Source organism: Panicum virgatum, chromosome 5K (genome assembly GCF_016808335.1).
Source record: "Panicum virgatum strain AP13 chromosome 5K, P.virgatum_v5, whole genome shotgun sequence".
NCBI classification, from domain to species: Eukaryota; Viridiplantae; Streptophyta; class Magnoliopsida; order Poales; family Poaceae; genus Panicum; species Panicum virgatum.
This window is the reverse complement of record NC_053140.1, coordinates 22,220,382-22,239,689: the sequence shown is the minus strand read 5'-3', so window position 1 is coordinate 22,239,689 and position 19,308 is coordinate 22,220,382. Positions and strand designations below refer to the sequence as shown.

The following is a 19,308-nucleotide window of genomic DNA, read 5'->3' as shown; positions in this document are numbered from 1 at the left end:
ATATACATGAGATATGCATGTGGTGGTAGTAAGTCAGTTACATATAAGACAACTCTTTACAGCTTTGTATATTTTGGAAGCTAATCATTTAAATATGACCAAATATATAAAAAAAAATTGGGCCTACATTTAATGCCACAAGATTTTCCATATATAAATATTAAAGACATGCCTTTTTGGTTTGGTCTCTTTCCTCCTCTTCTTGCTAGTCTTCTTTCTTTCTCCATTTGATCTCGTCTCTCGTCACATATTTTCTCCTTGGTGGTTTCTCAAATCTCATCGATTCAATGGCTTTGGATATTGTGGGAGCAAAGAGATGAGATCGAAAAAGGTAAGACAATGAATTTTTGTTTCGTATCCGGATAATTAATTTTTCCTACATGAAAATTTCAGATCTAGATCTGTCATTGGAAATACTTCAATTCCATGAGTGCTGTCATATTTCTTTGATTCTTATCTTTGGTTGTCATTGGAGATACAAGGTACAGACCTATATCTTACTCTCCAAAACCTTTGCCCCTCTCTTCTATCCTACCATGAATAATGGAGCCGTGGAGGGCTCTCTTCAGGCACCACCTTCCCTCTCGTGCAAGCCAGTGAGATGCTGCTTGTGATGTTTTTCTTTATTTCAAGCTAAACATGTCAAATCCCTGGATCGGAATTGCTGCGGCTCTCGTAAGGGCAAAGGGCATGGATGGAAAATGCAGCATCCCTACGAGTGTATTGTGAGGAGTGGCACCACCGAACCATGCCTAGCTACACGTCACAGATGAGCAGGACTAGATCTTAGCACTACTGTACGGGAGCTCCTTTAATTTCTCCCCCTCTAGATCTGAGCATAGGTTAGCAAAGCCTTATTTGTTTCCCATAGGTCTGAGCTCTAACCCTATTTTCACAAGTACCTCCATGACAGCCAAGGAGAGAAGGACAGTACTAGTGGTGGTTCAGTGAACAAAATAGCTTGACCGATCTTACATTAAAAGTTGTGGTTATCCTGAAAGAGCTCCAGTGCTCGCTGTCTCTGGTAGACGGTTACTTGGATATGATGAGGTAATGCGAAGCTTAGAGTGAAGACTCCACCGAGTGCTCTGCATTAGGCTCTCGTTGATGAAATTGAATTGATACATAGTGAATCTAAACCACAACCTGCACACTATACCCATGTCCCTACCCTTCAATTTACTGCTTTTCTATCCTTCTCAAATTTTCTCCTTCGTTCACTCCCTCTCTATAGAAAAGCAGTGCAAATTAAATATGAGACCAGGTGTGCAAATAATATCATATACATCAGCGGAACTTTTTTGTGTAGAAAATTAAATGTTTCACCCAATTAACCATGCACAAATTAGTAAGTTCAAGCTTCTGAAACAGGTTATCTACCATCTACCATCTGAAGGCGAAGGAGGTTGAAGATACTAGCTTCAAGCTTTGGTACACGGGGGCAACACCGGGTAGGAATGGTGTAGGTATCTTGATTGATAGGAGCCTTAAGGATGGAGTTGTAGAGGTTAGGAGGCAAGGCGACCGGATTATCCTAATCCGGATGGTAGTTGGAGATTCGGCTTTGAATGTGATCAGTGCCTATGCCCCTCAGGTAGGCCTTAGTGAGAACACCAAGATGCAGTTCTAGGAAGATCTAGATATCATGGTTAGTACCGTGTCTTCCAACGAGAAACTCTTCATAGGAGGAGATCTCAATGGCCATGTGGGTGCGACTAATGTAGGGTTCGAGCGAGTGCACGGGAGTTTTGGGTATGGTAGCAGGAGTCAAGAGGGGGAGGATGTGTTGAACTTCGCGTTGGCCTACGACTTGTTGATAGCGAATACCGTTTTCAAGAAGAGGGAATCACATCTTGTGATGTTTCGTAGTGGACAACACTCGAGCCAGATCGACTTTATCCTTGCTAGGAGGGAGGATAGACGTGATTGCCTAGATTGTAAGGTGATACCTGGGGAGTGTGTTGTCCCTCAACACAAGCTTGTGGTGGCGGACTTTCATCTTTGGGTACGTGTCCACCGGGACAAACGTGCCAAGATTGCGAGAACAAAGTGGTGGAAGCTTAGAGGGGAAGCGGCACAAGCATTTAAGGAGAGGATGCTAGGTGAGAGGCCTTGGGAAGAAGGAGAAGATACAGATGACATGTGGCTAAATATGGCAACATGTGTTCGGAAGGTGGCCTCAGAGGTGTTTGGCGTGAGTAGGGGAGGCAAACAGGAGGGGAAAGACACCTGGTGGTGGAACGACGAGGTGCAAAGGGCTACTAAGGAGAAGAAGGAGTGTTTCAAGCGCCTCCACCTTGACAAGAGTGCAGTCAACATCGAGGGTTATAAATTAGCGAAGAGGGTTGCAAAGCGAGCTGTGAGTGTAGCAAAGCGTAAGGCGTATGATGACCTGTATCAGCGGCTAGGCACGAAAGAAGGGGAGAAGGACATTTATAGGATGGCTAGGATCCGCGAGCGGAAGACAAGGGACATCAACCAAATCAAATGCATCAACGATGGGACAAATCGACTGCTAGTGAAGGATGAGGAGATCAGGGATAGATGGAGAGAATACTTCGACAAGTTGTTTAATGGGGACAGTAAGGGCCTTACCCTTGAGTTAGATGACTCTTTTGACAATACCAACAGATGCTTTGTGAGGAGAATTCAGGAGGTAGAGATTGGGGAGGCTTTGAAGAGGATGAAGGGAGGTAAAGCGATGGGCCCTGATGGTATCCCTATTGAGGTGTGGAGATGCCTAAGTGATAGAGCAATAGTATGGTTGACTAAGCTTTTTAACCTCATTTTTCAGTCAAACAAGATGCCGAAAGAATGGAGGAGAAGTATATTAGTACCTATCTTCAAAAACAAGGGCGATATTCAAAGTTGTACTAACTACCGTTGGATTAAGCTGATGAGCCATACGATGAAGCTCTGGGAGAGGGTTATCGAGCATCGCCTAAGAAGAGTGACAAGTGTGACCCAAAACCAGTTTGGGTTCATGCCTGGAAGGTCAACCATGGAGGCGATTTTCTTAATACGACAATTGATGGAGAGATATAGGGAGCAGAAGAAGGACTTGCACATGATCTTTATTGACCTCGAGAAGGCATATGACAAAGTACCGAGAAATATCCTGTGGTGGGCCTTGGAGAAGCACAAAGTCCCAACTAAGTACATTACCCTCATCAAGGATATGTACAAGGATGCGACGACGTTTGTCCGGACATGTGATGGTGACACCACTGACTTTCCTATTAATATAGGCCTACACCAGGGGTCAGCTTTGAGCCCTTATTTATTTGCTTTAGTGCTGGATGAGGTCACAAGGGATATACAAGGTGAGATCCCTTGGTGTATGCTCTTTACTGATGATGTGGTGCTAGTTGACGAGAGTAGGGCAGGGGTTAATAGGAAGTTAGAGCTGTGGAGACGCATGTTAGAGTCGAAAGGGTTTAGACTTAGTAGGACCAAGATCGAGTACATGATGTGTGATTTCAGCGCGACTAGGCATGAGGGGGGAGACGTTAGTCTAGATGGGCAAGTGGTGGCCCAGAAGGATACTTTTTGGTATTTAGGATCGGTGCTACAAAAGGATGGCGACATTGATGAAGATGTTAAGCATAGAATTTCAAATGGCTGGTTGAAATGGCGTCAAGCTTTTGGCATCCTTTGTGACAAAAGGGTGCCACAAAAGCTAAAAGGCAAGTTCTATAGGACAGTAATTCGCCCGGCGATGTTATACGGTGCTGAATGTTGGCCTACAAAAAGGCGACATGTCCAACAACTGAGTGTAGCAGAGATGCGAATGTTGCGGTGGTTTTGCGGGCACACAAGGAGGGATAGAGTCCGAAACGAAGCTATTCGGGATAAGGTTGGGGTGGCACCAATTGAGGAGAAACTTACCCAACATCGGCTGAGATGGTTTGGACATGTCCAACGGAGGCCTCCTGAGGCGCCGGTGCGTAGTGGGGTTCTTGAGCGGGTCGATAATGTAAAGAGGGGTAGAGGTAGACTAAACTGACTTGGGATGAGTCAGTTAAGAGATACCTTAAGGATTGGAATATCTCTAAAGAAATAGCTTTGGATAGGAGCGCTTGGAAACTAACTATCAATGTGCCTGAACCATGACCTTTATTTCTTTTGGGTTTCATCTCTAGCCTACCCCAACTTGCTTGGGAAAAAAGGCTATGTTGTTGTTGTAATGTTTATTGGTTGATGGGCAAACCCGCAGTGATGGCCTGCTGGAAAGAATTCTACCAAGCATTGCGTATGGATCCACCAAGTTTACATATTAGGTTTGCTTTATTTAGGAGTTTGAAGAGTACTAGGTTATTTAAATGGGTTCTCAACACTAGGAGGCACAATTTATAGCAATGTTCATTGTTACTGTTTCAAAATTGATTAATGCATCAGTTTTGGATCATATATGTAATCATCTGGCTCACTATTTTCATTTATTTAATTCTTTATTTCTTCATTTATGATCTCCAAATGCAAAGGAAGGTCATCCTTTGCATTCATATTATATGGTGTAGTAACCCTTCATACTTCTCATTATGCGTTATTTCATCATTTTTTATGTTGTGTCCTTATCATTTATCTTCTGATTGCATAGTCACATGGATACCACCTCCAGCAACAAGGGAAAAGGAGTGATGAATCAGGCTCCAGCACCAACAACTATGCCTTATAGTCAGAGCTATATGGCTCCTCCAAATACAATTTATGGTGAACCACTTGATGTTGCTCTCTTAACTGTAGCTAAGCCAGGAGAACCAGTGGACCACACCCCTTCAAGCATTTTAAATCACAAGGCATATAAGGGTGGGTGGAAGGTTCTCCGTTATCCCAGGCCTGATGGAAGAGTAGATAAGGTAATTCCCCATTGCTGTCATATTTTTTTTTCTCGATACAACAATGAGAAGGTACTCATTTCCCTATTGTACGAATTATTTTCATGCGCTTTATATCTCTTTGTTCAATGTTTTTCTTGTATGATTGCCTAGTTATCACCAGAACAAGTTAAATTTTTAATAATGATTATCTCATGTGTTTCCATCATGATTATAATTGTTGATAAATTTTGCCGCTGCAAAAAGTTTGTGTGGATGTTATTTTAGTTTTTGTAGGGTAATATTGAGCTAATAGGAGTTTTCACAATAGTTTAATCGATCTTCATGTATTTTATTTTTATTAAGAAAGCCAAGGTCAATGAGTTTAACATTTTAATGGATATGCTAACATTTTTGTATTTTCATGCTAACAAATTCACAAGCATATGACTAATGTGTCTTAATTACACTAGAACGGCTAACAGTCTCTTGCAATTGATTCAGTAATAAAGGCATCACAAACAGTAAAAAGGAACAAAATACAACTACTCTGGTACAAAGCATAGAAAATATATCAACCAATAAGTTTTGTGAGCAATAGGAGAAACCTCTAAGTTTCATCCCCCCTCCCTTGGGGACAGGTATTTGTAGACATCTTATTACAACTTTGTGCTCAAGTAAATGTATTAGTGGTAACCTGGATATTCAAATCTCGAGGTTCATGCTGGAATGGTTAATAAAGTTACAGTGGCACTTCAGAGGCCGAAATCAGATCAGGTGCCTAAATTGATTGTTCCAAACTGTGGAAATTTTGGTCGGAGAAAGGATAGCGCTACCTCTCATGCAACCACAGCCAATCCTCCATGTTGGTTACCACTGTGTGGCTACCTAGCCATTTAATAATCAATTTCGTATACATAAAATTTAATGAATTGATGGTTGACTCCACTACCTCACAAGAAAGGATTGAATATAATTGACCGTCTGGGTTATTATCAGAGCCAGAGCATGCACATTTCTCTGTTCACTTTCATTTTTTCTGTCCTGTTATCAGAATCCTATAAAATGTTTAAATAATTAATAAATTGCTCTGTGTTGAACATTACACTATGTAATATTTGGTTATCTTTGCGAAGACTGTATATCTATAAGTAAAATTCCAAACTGAATGATACTTGATGCTACAACCAATCATCATGTCCACGTTTTATGAACATATGAAATGCCAAGTTGCCAATGAATAGAAAGTTCTACTTTCTGCACTGATGTATATATTTATTTTTCCTTCATGCAGACATATAATCACAAAGATTTTGGCAAACTCCGCTCCAAAGTAGCGGTTATAGACCTCCTGGATAAGTTATGGATGTTGCAGCAAAATGAAAAGGTTAAAGTTCTGCACAACAGTAGCCATATACTTTTTCCATTTCAACAATATGTTTGTATTAACATTTCTCATTTTTAAGTTCTTTTGGATACAGTTTCACTAGTGGATGTTGTTGATGATGTGTAAATCTATGATCTAACATTGGTCTACACATGATGGGATAATAAACCAAAAATGGCAAATCCTAATCAGTTTCAGTTGAATAGTTTCCCTAAAGAAAAATTCAGTATCAGGTGAAACATCCGTTGGTATTGCAAAGAGATGTGCTAAACGAGTATATGGCAGCTCGTCGGCTCGTCGCCACAAGAAACAGCACCAGGACACCCTATGGTACCCGTACATCCAATCAAAACTTTGTAATCTGCTATACATGACATCTAGCTCGCGGCTAAGCTCAGAACCACAGGTCACCTCATCAATGAACTGCAGAATTGCAGAGAAGTCTATGTGAATCTCAGACTCAGGATGAACTGATTATCGATAATCCAGGTGGACAGGTTCAATTAAGACTGCAGTCAGCAAGTCAATATGCACTAACCTTTGTGTCAATTGTGTTAGGAAAAGGAAATTTATCAGGATGTCATCATTAGCAAGGGACTTTATCTGAACTAATCGATAATATCAGGCCAGCTGAAATAACAGAGACAGCATGTTCTTTTATCTATACTATACCACCTTATTTACGGTCAATTAGTTAGGGAGCTCGTGATATGGCATAACAGGGATTCTGTAATCATACAAAGTCTAACAAATATTAATGAACCTTAGTAAGATAATGCAGGCACTTGCAATTGGTGGAAGGTACCTTACCTTCTCTGATGCACTTCATGTACAACAACAACAATATAGCCTTTTTTCCCAAGCAAGTTGGGGTAGGCTTGATGCACTTCATGTCCATGTGCAAAATTCATCCGGTGCACTGCTAGCTGCAGCGTGATAAGTGCTTGCCCAGCTTAAACTGCAATTCACAATTCAAGATGAGTTCATCAGCTACAATGGAAAAAAATCTAAATATTTAGACCAGCAACCAAATTTGAAGAACGACTCAGTGGTAGGAAACTGTACGCATTGGTTTAATCCCTGCACCTAATTCGGTCCGCATTTGTTAGCCACTCAATCAGGGACTTATGATAGAATCTCACATGGAGTGTGGAAATCCAATCATCTGGGAGAGTGTCTGATGTAGGTTGTCCAAATATAATACTCATTGAGAATACATAAGCATGCATATGGACAACAATGTTCATTAGATATAAGATTTATGAGCATATGAGCACCTCTTTGTCACACAAGAAGTTCTACTAAGCATGCCATAAAGTGTAACAATCATAAACCTCAAATCTGAACGATCAACACCTATATATAGATAAGTATAGATTGATCGATACTGCATATTATGCCCAAAGTTTAATAGGTGCAATCTAAGAAGACATACTGATAGGATTTCAGGAAACAAAAGGTATTTCTGTAAGAAAATCATGTAGTTGGCACCCTGATCTAACCTTTACTGCATAACTTGAACTATTAACAAAAAACATAAATGCAGAGAAGACTGCAGTTTGCTGGACCCATCTCATGCAGGAGCCAGAACAAAATATGCAGGAGCTGAAGTACAAACTGATGACAATGGGGAACGAGACTGAACCAGCACTGGCAAGCATCACCTGACAATTTCGCAAGGAGGTCTTGGCATTCAGCATATTGTCGAATAGTCGTTGGCACCAGGGTAGGTCCAGTCATCCCAGCAGGCAGCGGTGGCACCATCGCACCAAGCGGGGAGTAAAACAGCAGTAGATTGAAAAAAAAATCTCAACCAATATCCATCCAGAAATCACATCCGCCATGGTCCAAATAAACTAGAACTAGTTAAGATCCTCCTCTCCAAGAATCTTTATCTGCTCGCAAAGAGGAAATTAGAATGGAAAACATGCTCGCAGGGCATACTTGGATCGATCTGCGCACCTTGGGGATTCAGGGTGAGGTAGATCAAGGAGCAACTTGCGCAGGGCGAGGAGCTCGATGGGGCACATGACTCGCTGGAGCATCTACACGGGAGGAATATCAAGCTGTCACGGAGAAGATTGGATCCCTAATGTCCGTCCAACGCTTCTGTTGCCGTCGCCGCCGATGCAGAGAAGTAAGCGGTCTCATGGAACAACAACGGGAGGAGTGAGCCGCGTCGGAAAGAGAGGGCATCGCCTTGGCTGCGGGGACATGCAGGAGCTGGCCGGCGGCGCCAGTCCCCGGATCGGCGATGGGAGGAACAGCAGACGTACCGTGAGCTGGGCGGCGGAGTGGCGTCGGGAAAACCGGCGATGGGAGGAGTGAGCAGCGACGGGAACGGGAGGGCATCGCCTTGACCGCGGGGGCACGCAAAGATTCACCGGCGGTGCCAGTCCCGGGGTCATCGCCGGGAGGAAGGGCGAACAGATCACGAGCAGGCCGGTGGGGCAGCGTCGGGAAAACTAACCGCTAGCTGGGGAGGAGAAACCACTTCGGTGGGTAGCGGGGGAAAATCTATTTATCCCATATGCGATTTTCCGTCGACCTATCGCAGAACCGCCCCCGCGGCGCCCGCCCCTGCCCCTGTTCATCTTCTACCTCGAACCAGGAAAGGGGCGCGGAAGCTAGCGAGCTAGGGGAGGGGAGAGGGGGCCGGAGTGGTGGAGGGGGGCGGCGGCCTTATGATTCCGGATTGCTGGGGGGTGGGGCGGCTCCATGGCCGCCAGCCATAGAGGAGGGGGTCGGGGGCGGCGGCGGCCAGGCGGTGGCGGCGGTTCGGCCAGCGGAGGGTGCCGGCGGCGCGGGCGGGGCTGGATAACCGGTGGGCGGTGCCGGCGGCGGGGGCGAGGAAAAGACAGCGGTGCGCAGCGGCGAGCTCGGTTAGGGAGGGCGGCGGCGGAGGCGCCGGGGATGGCACCGGAGCCCGGGAGGCGGGGGAGCAAGCGCGGGGTGGAGCACGGCCACCCTTCTGCAATGGAATGGATTCCCATCGCAGAATGCGACGAATAGACATCCCCGGGTCGTGGGGTGGCCGGGTGGGGATGGGGCTGACGCGGAACAAAACCGTGAGGGAAAAACAGGGCAGCGCGGGGGCAATCGGACGCTGGGTGCGCCTGGGTGGTATTGGCTGGGCTCGGGTATGTAATACTTTATTCCATACCCAGGGTATTCAATAGATCTACTATATATATGAGAATTGTTCTTCTCCAACTTATATTGTGCTGATTTTTCATATAGGAAAGATGCATTCTACATGCGCGTTTATTAGCTATCTTGGTGTTGAAAGGAATATATATATAGTTTTCTGGATCCCTGTGGTCAAACTTCTCAAAATTATGAATTCATAATTGTAACAGAGCATGGATTGAGCCCAATGAATGCTGTAACATTTGTAGCTTTAGTTTTTTCTTGTATATAAATTTTGATAATGGGATCAACAAAGTCCTTCCTGGATGACAAACACAAAACTGAAATGCAATGGATATATATAATAAACTGATGACAGAAAATTTCATGTTAAATATATTCAGATGGGCAAGATGATAATGACGCTTTAAGACCATATGTATACTAAGCTGATCTGCTATTTCATGTCATTGTTATGTTACAAAAATAAATTTAATTACTATACATCAAAAACATTTGCAGGTGCAAATCAGTCAGCCCAAGGAAGTGCTAGTCAATCTGCTGAGTGAAAAGATGCTGCAGGTGGGTGCTGCTTTTAGTTTAATCATTTTTTTCCTAGAGAAATGTTATTTACTAGTTAAATAAACGTGCAGGTATGAATCAATCCGCTGAAGGAAAGAGTGCTGTAGATGCTAGTTATTCAGCGAAAGGAAAGAATGCTGCCTAGACTTTTCAAAATCATGTTTCCGCATGATCTTAGGGAAAGAGTGTTGGCGTGTTGCCTTGCTAGACTGGTAAAAAATTCACAATCAAGTTATACAAATTGTGATCTGGAGTAGTATTTGTTGCTACATATGTCAAATAAGTTTCCTTTCAGAGGAGGGGATCGTCAATAATTAAACTCTGTTACAACTGTTATGTGCTCTCTGCCGAGGTAGCTTTAAGAATAAGCAAGATTTATCATGCTATGTGTATAGTATATCTTTATCATTATCTTTACCTATTTCTAAACAAGGGAAGGAATATAATCCTTCATGAGTTTTGTCTTCTCCAATTTTCCACTTGTCCTCGGGTGACACTACTACAAAAATAATTTGTAGCAATAACACCCCATTTTTTTCGATGGCGTGTCAAAATGTGACCCACTCCTATAAATGGAGCGGAGCTGCGGTAGTAGTTAAACCGCCCCTAAAAATGTATTTGTAGGGGCTGCTGAGGCTATCACGCGCCCCTAAAAGTAGGGTGTCATTTTTTAGGGCAGCTGATAGCATCACCCGTACTCTTGGGAATGGATCATCATTGAAAATACATCTAATGATACCCAATTAACATCCATTTGATATCACGTTAACATCCAATCCTATCCTAGTAGACAGTCCCCACTATCCAATCCTGTCCAATCCAACCTCATGAACGTCCACATCCATCAAACCAATCCTACCAATTCAGGCCGGGCTTCCTGATTGACGTCCACCTCCACACCGGCGTTGCAGCGGAGGTATGTGAAAGGATCTTGATATTGTCACCTAGAGGGGGCGGGTGAATAGGTATTTCTACAAATTCAAAACTTAATTGGCACTATCAGCACATCAACCAGTCAGACCGGTCAAGAGGACCGGTTGGACCGGCTAACACTTATAATTGGCTGACAAACTTACTGACCGGTGAGACTGCTAGTTTCTTCAACAGACCGGTCTGAGGGACCGATCTGACCGGTGTGGGGGGCCGATCTGATCAGTTTGTGCTGATAGGGGCAACGGCTAGTTTATGGATGTTGGATGTTTATAACCCCTTGGCCCTCTCTTCTATGGGTTGCTGGTTCCCTGGCATCTTTGAGCTTCCTGAAGCTATTTTCTTTGACCAGCAAGCTCTCCCCAATACTCTTTGTGAGTTGTGCTAATCAACTAGAACGCATATCCTTTTGGTTGGGTTGAGAGATTGAGTGTGTGAGCATCCTTTGTGAGCTGAGAAGAGCAATCCCATAGCTTGAGCACTTTTGGGTACATCAAAGCAACTCGTGAAGCATTTGTTACTCTTGGAGATTTGCCACCTAGACAGCTAGGAGTCGACTAGCTTGTATGTGCCGCTATTGTTAGCCACAGCCAGTGCCCCTAGCTATGTGGATTTGGCTAGATGGCTATTGAAGACACTCACACCATCAACCTCGCAGAACCAGGAGCCGAAAATAAAGGTTGTGCCCTTCTCGAGCATGCTGGCGAGATCGGAGTTTTCCATCAAGTTCATCACGAGATCATCGGCGATCTGCCTCACAGTGGGTGCCAACTGTCAGTGTTTTTCCAGCACGCCTACCTAGGGATACCCTAAGGTAGAAGATTGATTATAAGATTGTTTTGAGATCAAAAACACGATGGTGCAAGCAACACAAGGTTTTGATAGATTTGGGACGCAAGTTGCGTAATATCCTACGTTATGTTTGGTGGTTTGTTGCCTTAGGTGAGTATAAGCTTTGAAGGGGTCCTTGCCCGCCCTTATATAGCCTGGGGGGGACAGAGTTACATGAAACCCTAGATCGGTACGAGTTTAAGAGTTCTACTTGAGTATTACTCGAGTAGTTTCCTTCTATACTGACTAGTTCTAAATCTACACGAGTAGTTACATGATGTATGGGTATGGAGCAGCCCCTATCATATATCTCATGTTGAATCGTGCCACATCATGTATCCCGTGGCCCCGAGTTTGACACTGCCATCTCTTGAAAGGTTTTGGACAGAAACGTAGTGTTTCTGGTGGGTGCCAAAGCTTGTACTATGGACGGTCCCGCCCTAGGGCATGAAATGGTCGCAAGTCTCTTCCAGGTTTAGTCAGAGACGTTTTTGTCTCTGAGTATTCAAGATTTTGTACTGCGGACAGTCCGCTCCTAGGGTTCTGACAGTCCACTATGGCTCTAACGATCAACTCAGACACGCAATCATTCCACTCATAGCCATTGGTTTTGAATGGCGAACAGTCCGGTTTCTATGAGGTGGACAATCTGGGAAGGCTCTGTTTACATGAGTTTTGAGTGTAACAGTTAGATTTCGAGAGGAGGGCTATATATACCCCATGTTGGGCCATGGGTGAGCTCTCTTAGCCCGTTTGAGAGCTACCATAACACATTTGAGCTAGCCTCCTCCACCACCTCCTCCTCCTCCTTCTCCTCCTCCTCTCTCTCTCTCACCCATTGCTTAGAGATTGCATTATTATGAGTGTGAGAGCATCTTAGTGCATTGCATCAAGAGTTTGAGCTTTGTGGCACTAGGAAATCTTCAAGCAAACATCATCAACTTGTTATTCTTGGGAGTTGCCGCTACATAGACGGCTTGGAGAAGGTGATTTCGTGGAGCCCTTCAACAAGATTGTGAAGGTGCCCCGAGATTGGTTGTGACAGATCTTTGTGCTCACCTCGCCGGAGTGGTGAAGAGCAACTCAAGCTGGCTCAAGATCAATAGGAGCCTTGATAGAGGAGTAGTTGATTCTTTGAATCCACCATACCTCAACATTGGATTAGGGGAGACCGGCAAGTCATCGGCACCACGGGAAAATTATTGCCTAATGCCCGGTTATTTCTTTGCTCATTTCAATTCATGCAATTTACTTTGATCAATCTAGTTTCCTAGAGTCTAATTTGCCTCTTGTCAGCCTAGCTGTAAACCCCACTAGTGCTACGCTTGACATAGGATTTTTCTGGTGTTACTAATTTACTTTCTCTAGTATTTGTGTTTTTATTTAAAATCACCTATTCACCTCCCTCTAGTCGATATCCTAGATCCTACACCAGCCTCCTATCCGAAGCTGAGGTCAGCTGGCAGCCAGACTAGACCAGCTGAACCCCTTGGTCGGCCGAGCCAGTCTTGGAGCAACCACCTTATTCCTTTGACGTGGCAGCTCCTGATAGGTGCATATGGTAGGTTCCAGGTGCTAGGCGCCCAACTCTCGGCAGAACACTCCCATGGCTTGCACTAATAAATATGAGGGGGGGGGGTCAAATGAAGACAACACCATTCACAAATCTTATTCCTCTCTTGAGCCTGAGAGCTCTCCTTAGCGGGTCTAGGCTGCCGAGGAGTGTAGAAAATAGAGAGAGAGTGATGGGAAGTCGGTGAAGTGTCAGGTCTGTCGGCACTCCTCTCCTGCTTTTACCTCAACAGATGCTTATCAATCATAAGTGTTCATGACATCTTCTATATATGCTTTACTTATTTAATTTAAGCTTAGTTCTAGTGCCTAACTGTTTATGGGGTCATTGTTCACTAGTATCTAGTGGGTGACTCTAGTCTAAGAGTTCTGATAGAGACGGATGTACTTGGCCTAGGCTAGAGTTAGCAAAAGATGGTGTAGATGTGGTTTCTAGACTAGACTTTACTATTGGTAGTTGTATACCCCACAGTTAGTTGAGCTAGGTGATAGGTGGTGACAGCCCTATTTACTCAACATAATGTTAGAATTAAAGGTCAATTTCGGTTCATTTTAATTCAAAATATGAGAGCGTAAATCATGACATTTTCATAGATAAAAACTAGAGCATAATCTAACGTGCTTGTAATGAAAATAACAAACATGAACATGAAGTTCAGGAAGTACCAAGTGGCGGGGCCAGTTCCGAAGGAACCAGATGCGCTGTTAGCCAACATCGCTAGTCGAGCATGTTCGATGTAGTCGATCAAAGTTGTTGCAGTGCAGGTGATCGCAGTGCAGCTGCAACTCAGGGAAGTAGCCAAAGTAGACTGAGTAGTCGCGTCGATGCGCTCCCTAAAAACTTGATCGCCCTCAACTCGGTGCAGTCTCGAAGAGGATGGAGTTTCGGAGGCCTGCTCTTCTAGCAAGTCTGTGCGCCCAGACTTACTAGAACTGAGATGCTTTTATGCAGCAAAAGTGTGGAGATGAGTGCGCGTTCAAGTTCAAAACCATGAGTGAGTCTTGCTATTTATTTGCAGCTCAGGAAATGACGGGTGCAGACACCAACAGCCGCCTAGCGTCATGAGTAAAAAGCTCAAGGTGGAGGAGTAAAACTCCTAAGCCTCATGGAAGAGCAAAAATCCTTTCATCAATTCTGTAACTTCCTCCATTAGTCACATTTAATTCCCATGTAACTCACCCTTACCCCTGTTCGGTGTGGTATCCTTGGATGAACCTGAAACTATGATAGTATACTCACGTTCCTCAGTGGATATGATACCCTAGAATACTCATGGTGAAATCTATAGTGGTATCCGTACACTTACAGATTCTTTCATGATGCTCAAAAATACCAACAAGGACTATATAAAGAGGAGGGGAGCCCCCCCTCCCCCCAAACACACGCAACAAGAACAGAAGAGAAGACACTCCACTCCCAGACGAAGCCCTACCTTTGCAGTGCTTAGAAATAGGGAGAGACTGAGGGATAGTTCGGGGAAGGTGCTGGCCTATTGGCACTCTTCCTTGGCCTTGTACCTCGACGGATCCTTCCTTTCTTAAGTAAGTATCTGTGATCTCCTACGGTGGTGAGTCTCTCAGTAAAGTAAGTTCTATTCTGTATTTGCTTATGGGATCATCATCCGTTCTTGTGGCAGATGCTCTTGTAGAGGGCCCCTGATAAAGATGGGTAAACCCTAATCGATTCTAGAGTAGTAGTCGACAGCATAGACGTGGTGTCTAGGTCCTATATTACTTTTGTTTGCCTCGAGCCCCCATGGAGTAGATGGTGACAACACTGTCCGTCCGACGGCAAGTCTTGTGAAATCCCTCACGTTCGGGGTTGGAGTAGAGCCAAATACTGGAATCACCTGGCAAACCAGGGAGTGCTGGTGCCGGAAGTAAGTAGAAGTTGAGCTTATCTTCCCCAGAAACTCTTAAGCCAAAGGAATCCTTTCTATTCTTGCCTACCTATCTCTTGTTTGTTCTTGCACGAACAAATTAGAAGGCTAGTATCACCATCCCTTGTGAAAATACGATACCCTTGAATACTCATGGGTGAAGTGCTATAATGGTATATCCATGCTTGCAGATTTTTCTATGAATGTTAAGAAATACCAACAATGCTCACCGCCACAGGCTTCGCCGGCGGCGACTTGGCCCGGTGTGTGTAGGTTTTCTTGGAGGATGATGTCAAGAATATACCCTGTTGTAGAGTATAACCTGTATTTAGAAACTATGCCACTTCAAGTTGACAACGCAAGCTTTAATACTGTCAATAGTACCTTGTCCCACTACCCACTGGGCCTATAGAAATATTTCCTCAAATACTCAAGGCGCTGGTAGACTCGAGTGCGGCGGGAGCGCAAAAGATTTGAAGACATCAAAGCTTGGCGAAGACCAGATACATGTCGTCAGAGGTGGCAGGATTACCGGCTTGGGCATCGAAATCGGGGGCGCATCCGGTGCAACCGGATGGTGGTGATGGAGGGCATGTGGCCTCATCACAAAACTTGCGTCGAGGCGAAGCAAAGTCGTGAAGGCAGTATGTCCGTCCGATGCTCTGAGTAAAAGTTGGATGGTTTTAACCTTGAGGGGTATTTGTGTTGCGTGCTTTATATATGGGTGTTTCGGTCTTTTGGCCAACATCTCTATACCAGGAGGGCTGTTGGGGATGCCATCTCGCTTTGGACAGAGGTCCTCTCATTTGTTTGTGAGAGATTTGTTAGGGTTTGAGATAGGAGAGATTTTTTAGGGTTTGAGAGAGAGAGAGAGGGGAGAGATGCTTTAAGGTTTTTAAAGAGGTGAAAGATGTCATTTGCATTATGCAGAAACTATGCTTTTTGAAACGAGCATTCAATTGTATTATCACAAAGAATGTTGTAATATGTTAAAACCTCTTCCTTGCCTACACGAGATGACTGTTTCATTTTCTACAAAACATTTTGCCTAATCGTATAACTCTTTACAATTTACTCGACCGATACATCTTTCTTTAGCCTTTGCCTATCTGAATAACTGTTAGGCCATCGTTATGGTTATAATGCTACATTTCATACCTGCTGGCCTTGCCTTTTCGTTTTCTTTTTGCTTGAAGTGACGACCTGTGCTCCGCTTTTACTCGTCTTCCCTTAGTTCCCTCCCGTGTGCGTTAAGCAGTTGTTGTCACCCGGTCAACTACACTACCATTTCAACCCCTTTGCCCCGTTCAACCACTTTATCGAAATAGTGCTGCCGCACACCTCTTCCATTTGCTGGCGGTATATAGGCTCCAATTAATTCTTCCTTTAGGACCATCCCTATGAAGACAAGCATATCGAGGCAAGAAAGCCCAGGAGAGAGATACCGAGATAGATGCATGCGAAGGCCGTCTGAGATAGGTGCGAGTGAGGCCATGAAGTCCAACCGGAACTTGTCGAGGGGGGAGGGGAGGAGACTGGAGAATGTGGCTCTCATAGCCTTGATGCTGGGATCCCTCGTGCTGCTGTCCCTCGTCAGAGCCAGGTTCTCTCCGATAGGTAATCACCGGCGCTCCAATTGTTTTCGTTTATTTTGTGCGTGTTTGCTTAATTTGTGAGATTCTGGCCGGTTCTCGTTTCTTGGGTGATGATTCGCTTATCTGAACTGTGCGGCGCAGGCAAAACAGGGGAGGCCATCAAAGCAGCGGAGCAGCAGGCAATGGGGAAAGAGAGCGTCAAGATGGAGACCCTGGACACCGCCGATGAGACTGCATCTTTAGTTGGTACTTCCTAGTAAATTTTTCTCTCGCATTTCTACCTGAATTTAGCATGTGTGGAGGTTGGAATAGGCAGCCGCGTGATTCATCGATTTAATGAAATTAAATTTTAGCAAAATTTTCTCGATTAGCGGGAGATTGCTGGTAGAACTTTCCCATCACTGCAATACAGTTTGAGCTCAAGATTTCTCGGCAGTTGCTTCAAATTATGGCAACAAGAATGCCTAGATGTTCAGAGCAGCTATTAAAAAATTGTAGCAGATCTGATCGTTTTGAGCTGACTTTCTATCTGCAGCAGAGGAAGAGGAGACTCAGCCCAAGCCCAGCGATAGCTCAGGCAGCAGTGGGGGAGGCGTCGGCGGCGTAAGCAGCACCGCCCTTGCCGCTGACCACCATCTCAGGCTGAGCAAGCCGGTGTGCTACGAGTCGAGCCGCCGCTCGGACACTTGCGAGGCCACCGGCGACGTCCGCGTGCAGGGGCGTGCCCAGACCATCAACATCAGCCCACTGGAACGGGAGTGGAAGGTGAAGCCGTACTGCCGGAAGCACGACGCGTTCGCGCTGGCCCACGTCAAGGAGTGGGCGCTCCGGCCCCTGAGCGGCGACGCGCCGCGCTGCACGATCAACAGCTCGGCCACCGCGTTCGTGCTCTCCACCGGCGGGTTCACGGGCAACCTGTTCCACGACTACACGGACGTGCTCATCCCGGCGTTCATCACGGCACGTCGCTACGCGGGTGAGGTGCAGTTCCTGGTGAGCAGCTTCAAGTCGTGGTGGACAAACAAGTACCTTGAGATCTTCCAGCAGCTGAGCAGGCACGAGGTTGTTGACACCGATAACGACCATGAGGTCCGGTGCTATCGGAGCGTGGTAGTCGGGCCGACGTTCCACAAGGAGCTCGGCGTGGACGCGTCCAGGACGCCGGGATCCTCCTCCATGGTGGACTTTCGTGCTATGCTGCGCAGCGCCTTCGGGCTGGAGCGCGCGACGGCCACGCCCAGCGGCTACCAGTGGGACATTCGGCGCCGGCCCCGGCTGCTGATCATCTCGCGCAGGAGCTCGCGCCGGTTCGTGAACGAGCAGGCCATGGTGGACATGGCCATGAGCCTGGGGTTCGACGTGCGCGTGGGCGACCCAGACGTGAGCACGGACGTGGCCAAGTTTGCGCGGCTGGTGAACTCGGCGGACGTGATGGTGGGCGTGCACGGCGCGGGCCTCACCAACATGGTCTTCCTCCCCGCGGGCGCCGTGCTCATCCAAGTGGTGCCCTACGGCGGGCTGGAGTGGCTTGCCCGCGGCACGTTCAGGGAGCCGTCGGCCGACATGCAGATCCACTACTTGGAGTACATGATCCAGGTGGACGAGACGACCCTGAGCGACCTCTACCCCAAGGATGACCCGGTGCTCAAGGATCCCAACTCGATCCACAAGCAGGGATGGGACGCTCTCAAGACGGTCTACCTGGACAAGCAGAACGTGAAGCCTCACTTGGGCAGGCTCAAGAACACATTCATGGAGGCGCTGAAGCTGCTGCCCCATGGACAGAGCAACCAAGTTTAATCGTGAACGCATTAGTGCTGTTTTGTTAATTTTTTTCCGTTTAGTACATATAACAGGTTCGCTCTGTCGTGAACATCACTTGCTTGGCTGACTAGGTCCATGCTGTTCGGTCGCTATAATATAGTTATTGCTCCTTCGCATGAGTCATTAGTATTAGTTAATCATGAAATTCCGGCGGCCTGGTCATTATTGGTTTGACGAGTTAATACGCGGTAGCTTGTAGAGCAAGAGGATTATATTAATTCGTTTGACATGTTCACCGGAAAGCATAACATGTAGAGTGGGGATGCCGCTTCTCGTTCAATGAGACATATTTTGTCAACTTGTTCGTTGCGCCGGCACAACACTTCAAGACCGCGGACGTGGGCTGTTGGCGCGCTGAGCGGCATCCATCTGTGCTCATACTGACATACTCCTCACAATGATTGCGGACGCAGGGAAAGGGCACCCACAACCCCCATTTTTATGCCTTTCAGATTCAGCCCTTTTTGTAAGAGCATTTCACATATGGACCCATAGTAAGGAAATTATTTGCAAAAATAGACCTTTTTACAGGTATCATGATGTTTGGCACCTTAAGAACATCTCCTAGAGGTTAGCTAAATTAAACTAGCTAAATTCTTATTTAGCTAGCCATTTAGCTAAGATTTTCTCTTTATATTGTGGTGCTTTCCAACATAATAGCCAAATCTCATTTTTCATATTCAACTCTCCTCTCTCCTCTCCTCTCTCTCCAACTCAGTGACGCTTGGGTCCCACACATTGACCCACATCCTTTCATCCTC

General features: G+C 45.6%; 1 protein-coding gene and 1 long non-coding RNA gene across 5 annotated transcripts; one reads left to right on the top strand and one right to left on the bottom strand.

Annotated features, from left to right (window-relative positions):
• Positions 1 to 226: 226 nt before the first annotated feature.
• On the bottom strand, positions 227 to 8,689 carry LOC120706950. Of its 4 annotated transcripts, none has more exons than XR_005688546.1 (3): positions 7,869 to 8,689; positions 7,015 to 7,162; positions 227 to 291 (listed from the first exon to the last, which is right to left on the bottom strand). It is a non-coding gene; the product is annotated as an uncharacterized LOC120706950 (long non-coding RNA). The 4 variants fall into 4 exon arrangements; XR_005688547.1 differs by lacking the exon at positions 227 to 291 and adding an exon at positions 5,282 to 5,875; XR_005688545.1 differs by lacking the exon at positions 227 to 291 and adding an exon at positions 5,313 to 6,627.
• A 7,730-nt stretch (positions 8,690 to 16,419) lies between these two features.
• On the top strand, positions 16,420 to 18,670 carry LOC120706949 (alpha-1,3-arabinosyltransferase XAT3-like). Its single transcript, XM_039991709.1, has 3 exons — positions 16,420 to 16,745; positions 16,865 to 16,969; positions 17,259 to 18,670. Exons 1-3 carry the CDS (start codon positions 16,529 to 16,531, stop codon positions 18,521 to 18,523), a joined length of 1,587 nt encoding a protein of 528 aa, XP_039847643.1. The 5' UTR covers positions 16,420 to 16,528; the 3' UTR covers positions 18,524 to 18,670.
• Positions 18,671 to 19,308: the final 638 nt, after the last annotated feature.

Bases quoted from the DNA above. Each gene is read 5' to 3' on its own strand.
- LOC120706949 (XM_039991709.1), top strand. From the start codon at position 16,529: ATGAAGACAAGCATATCGAGGCAAGAAAGCCCAGGAGAGAGATACCGA. The intron at 16,746-16,864 runs GTAATCACCGGC...TGTGCGGCGCAG, and splicing joins AGCCAGGTTCTCTCCGATAG to GCAAAACAGGGGAGGCCATC. The intron at 16,970-17,258 runs GTACTTCCTAGT...TTCTATCTGCAG, and splicing joins TGAGACTGCATCTTTAGTTG to CAGAGGAAGAGGAGACTCAG.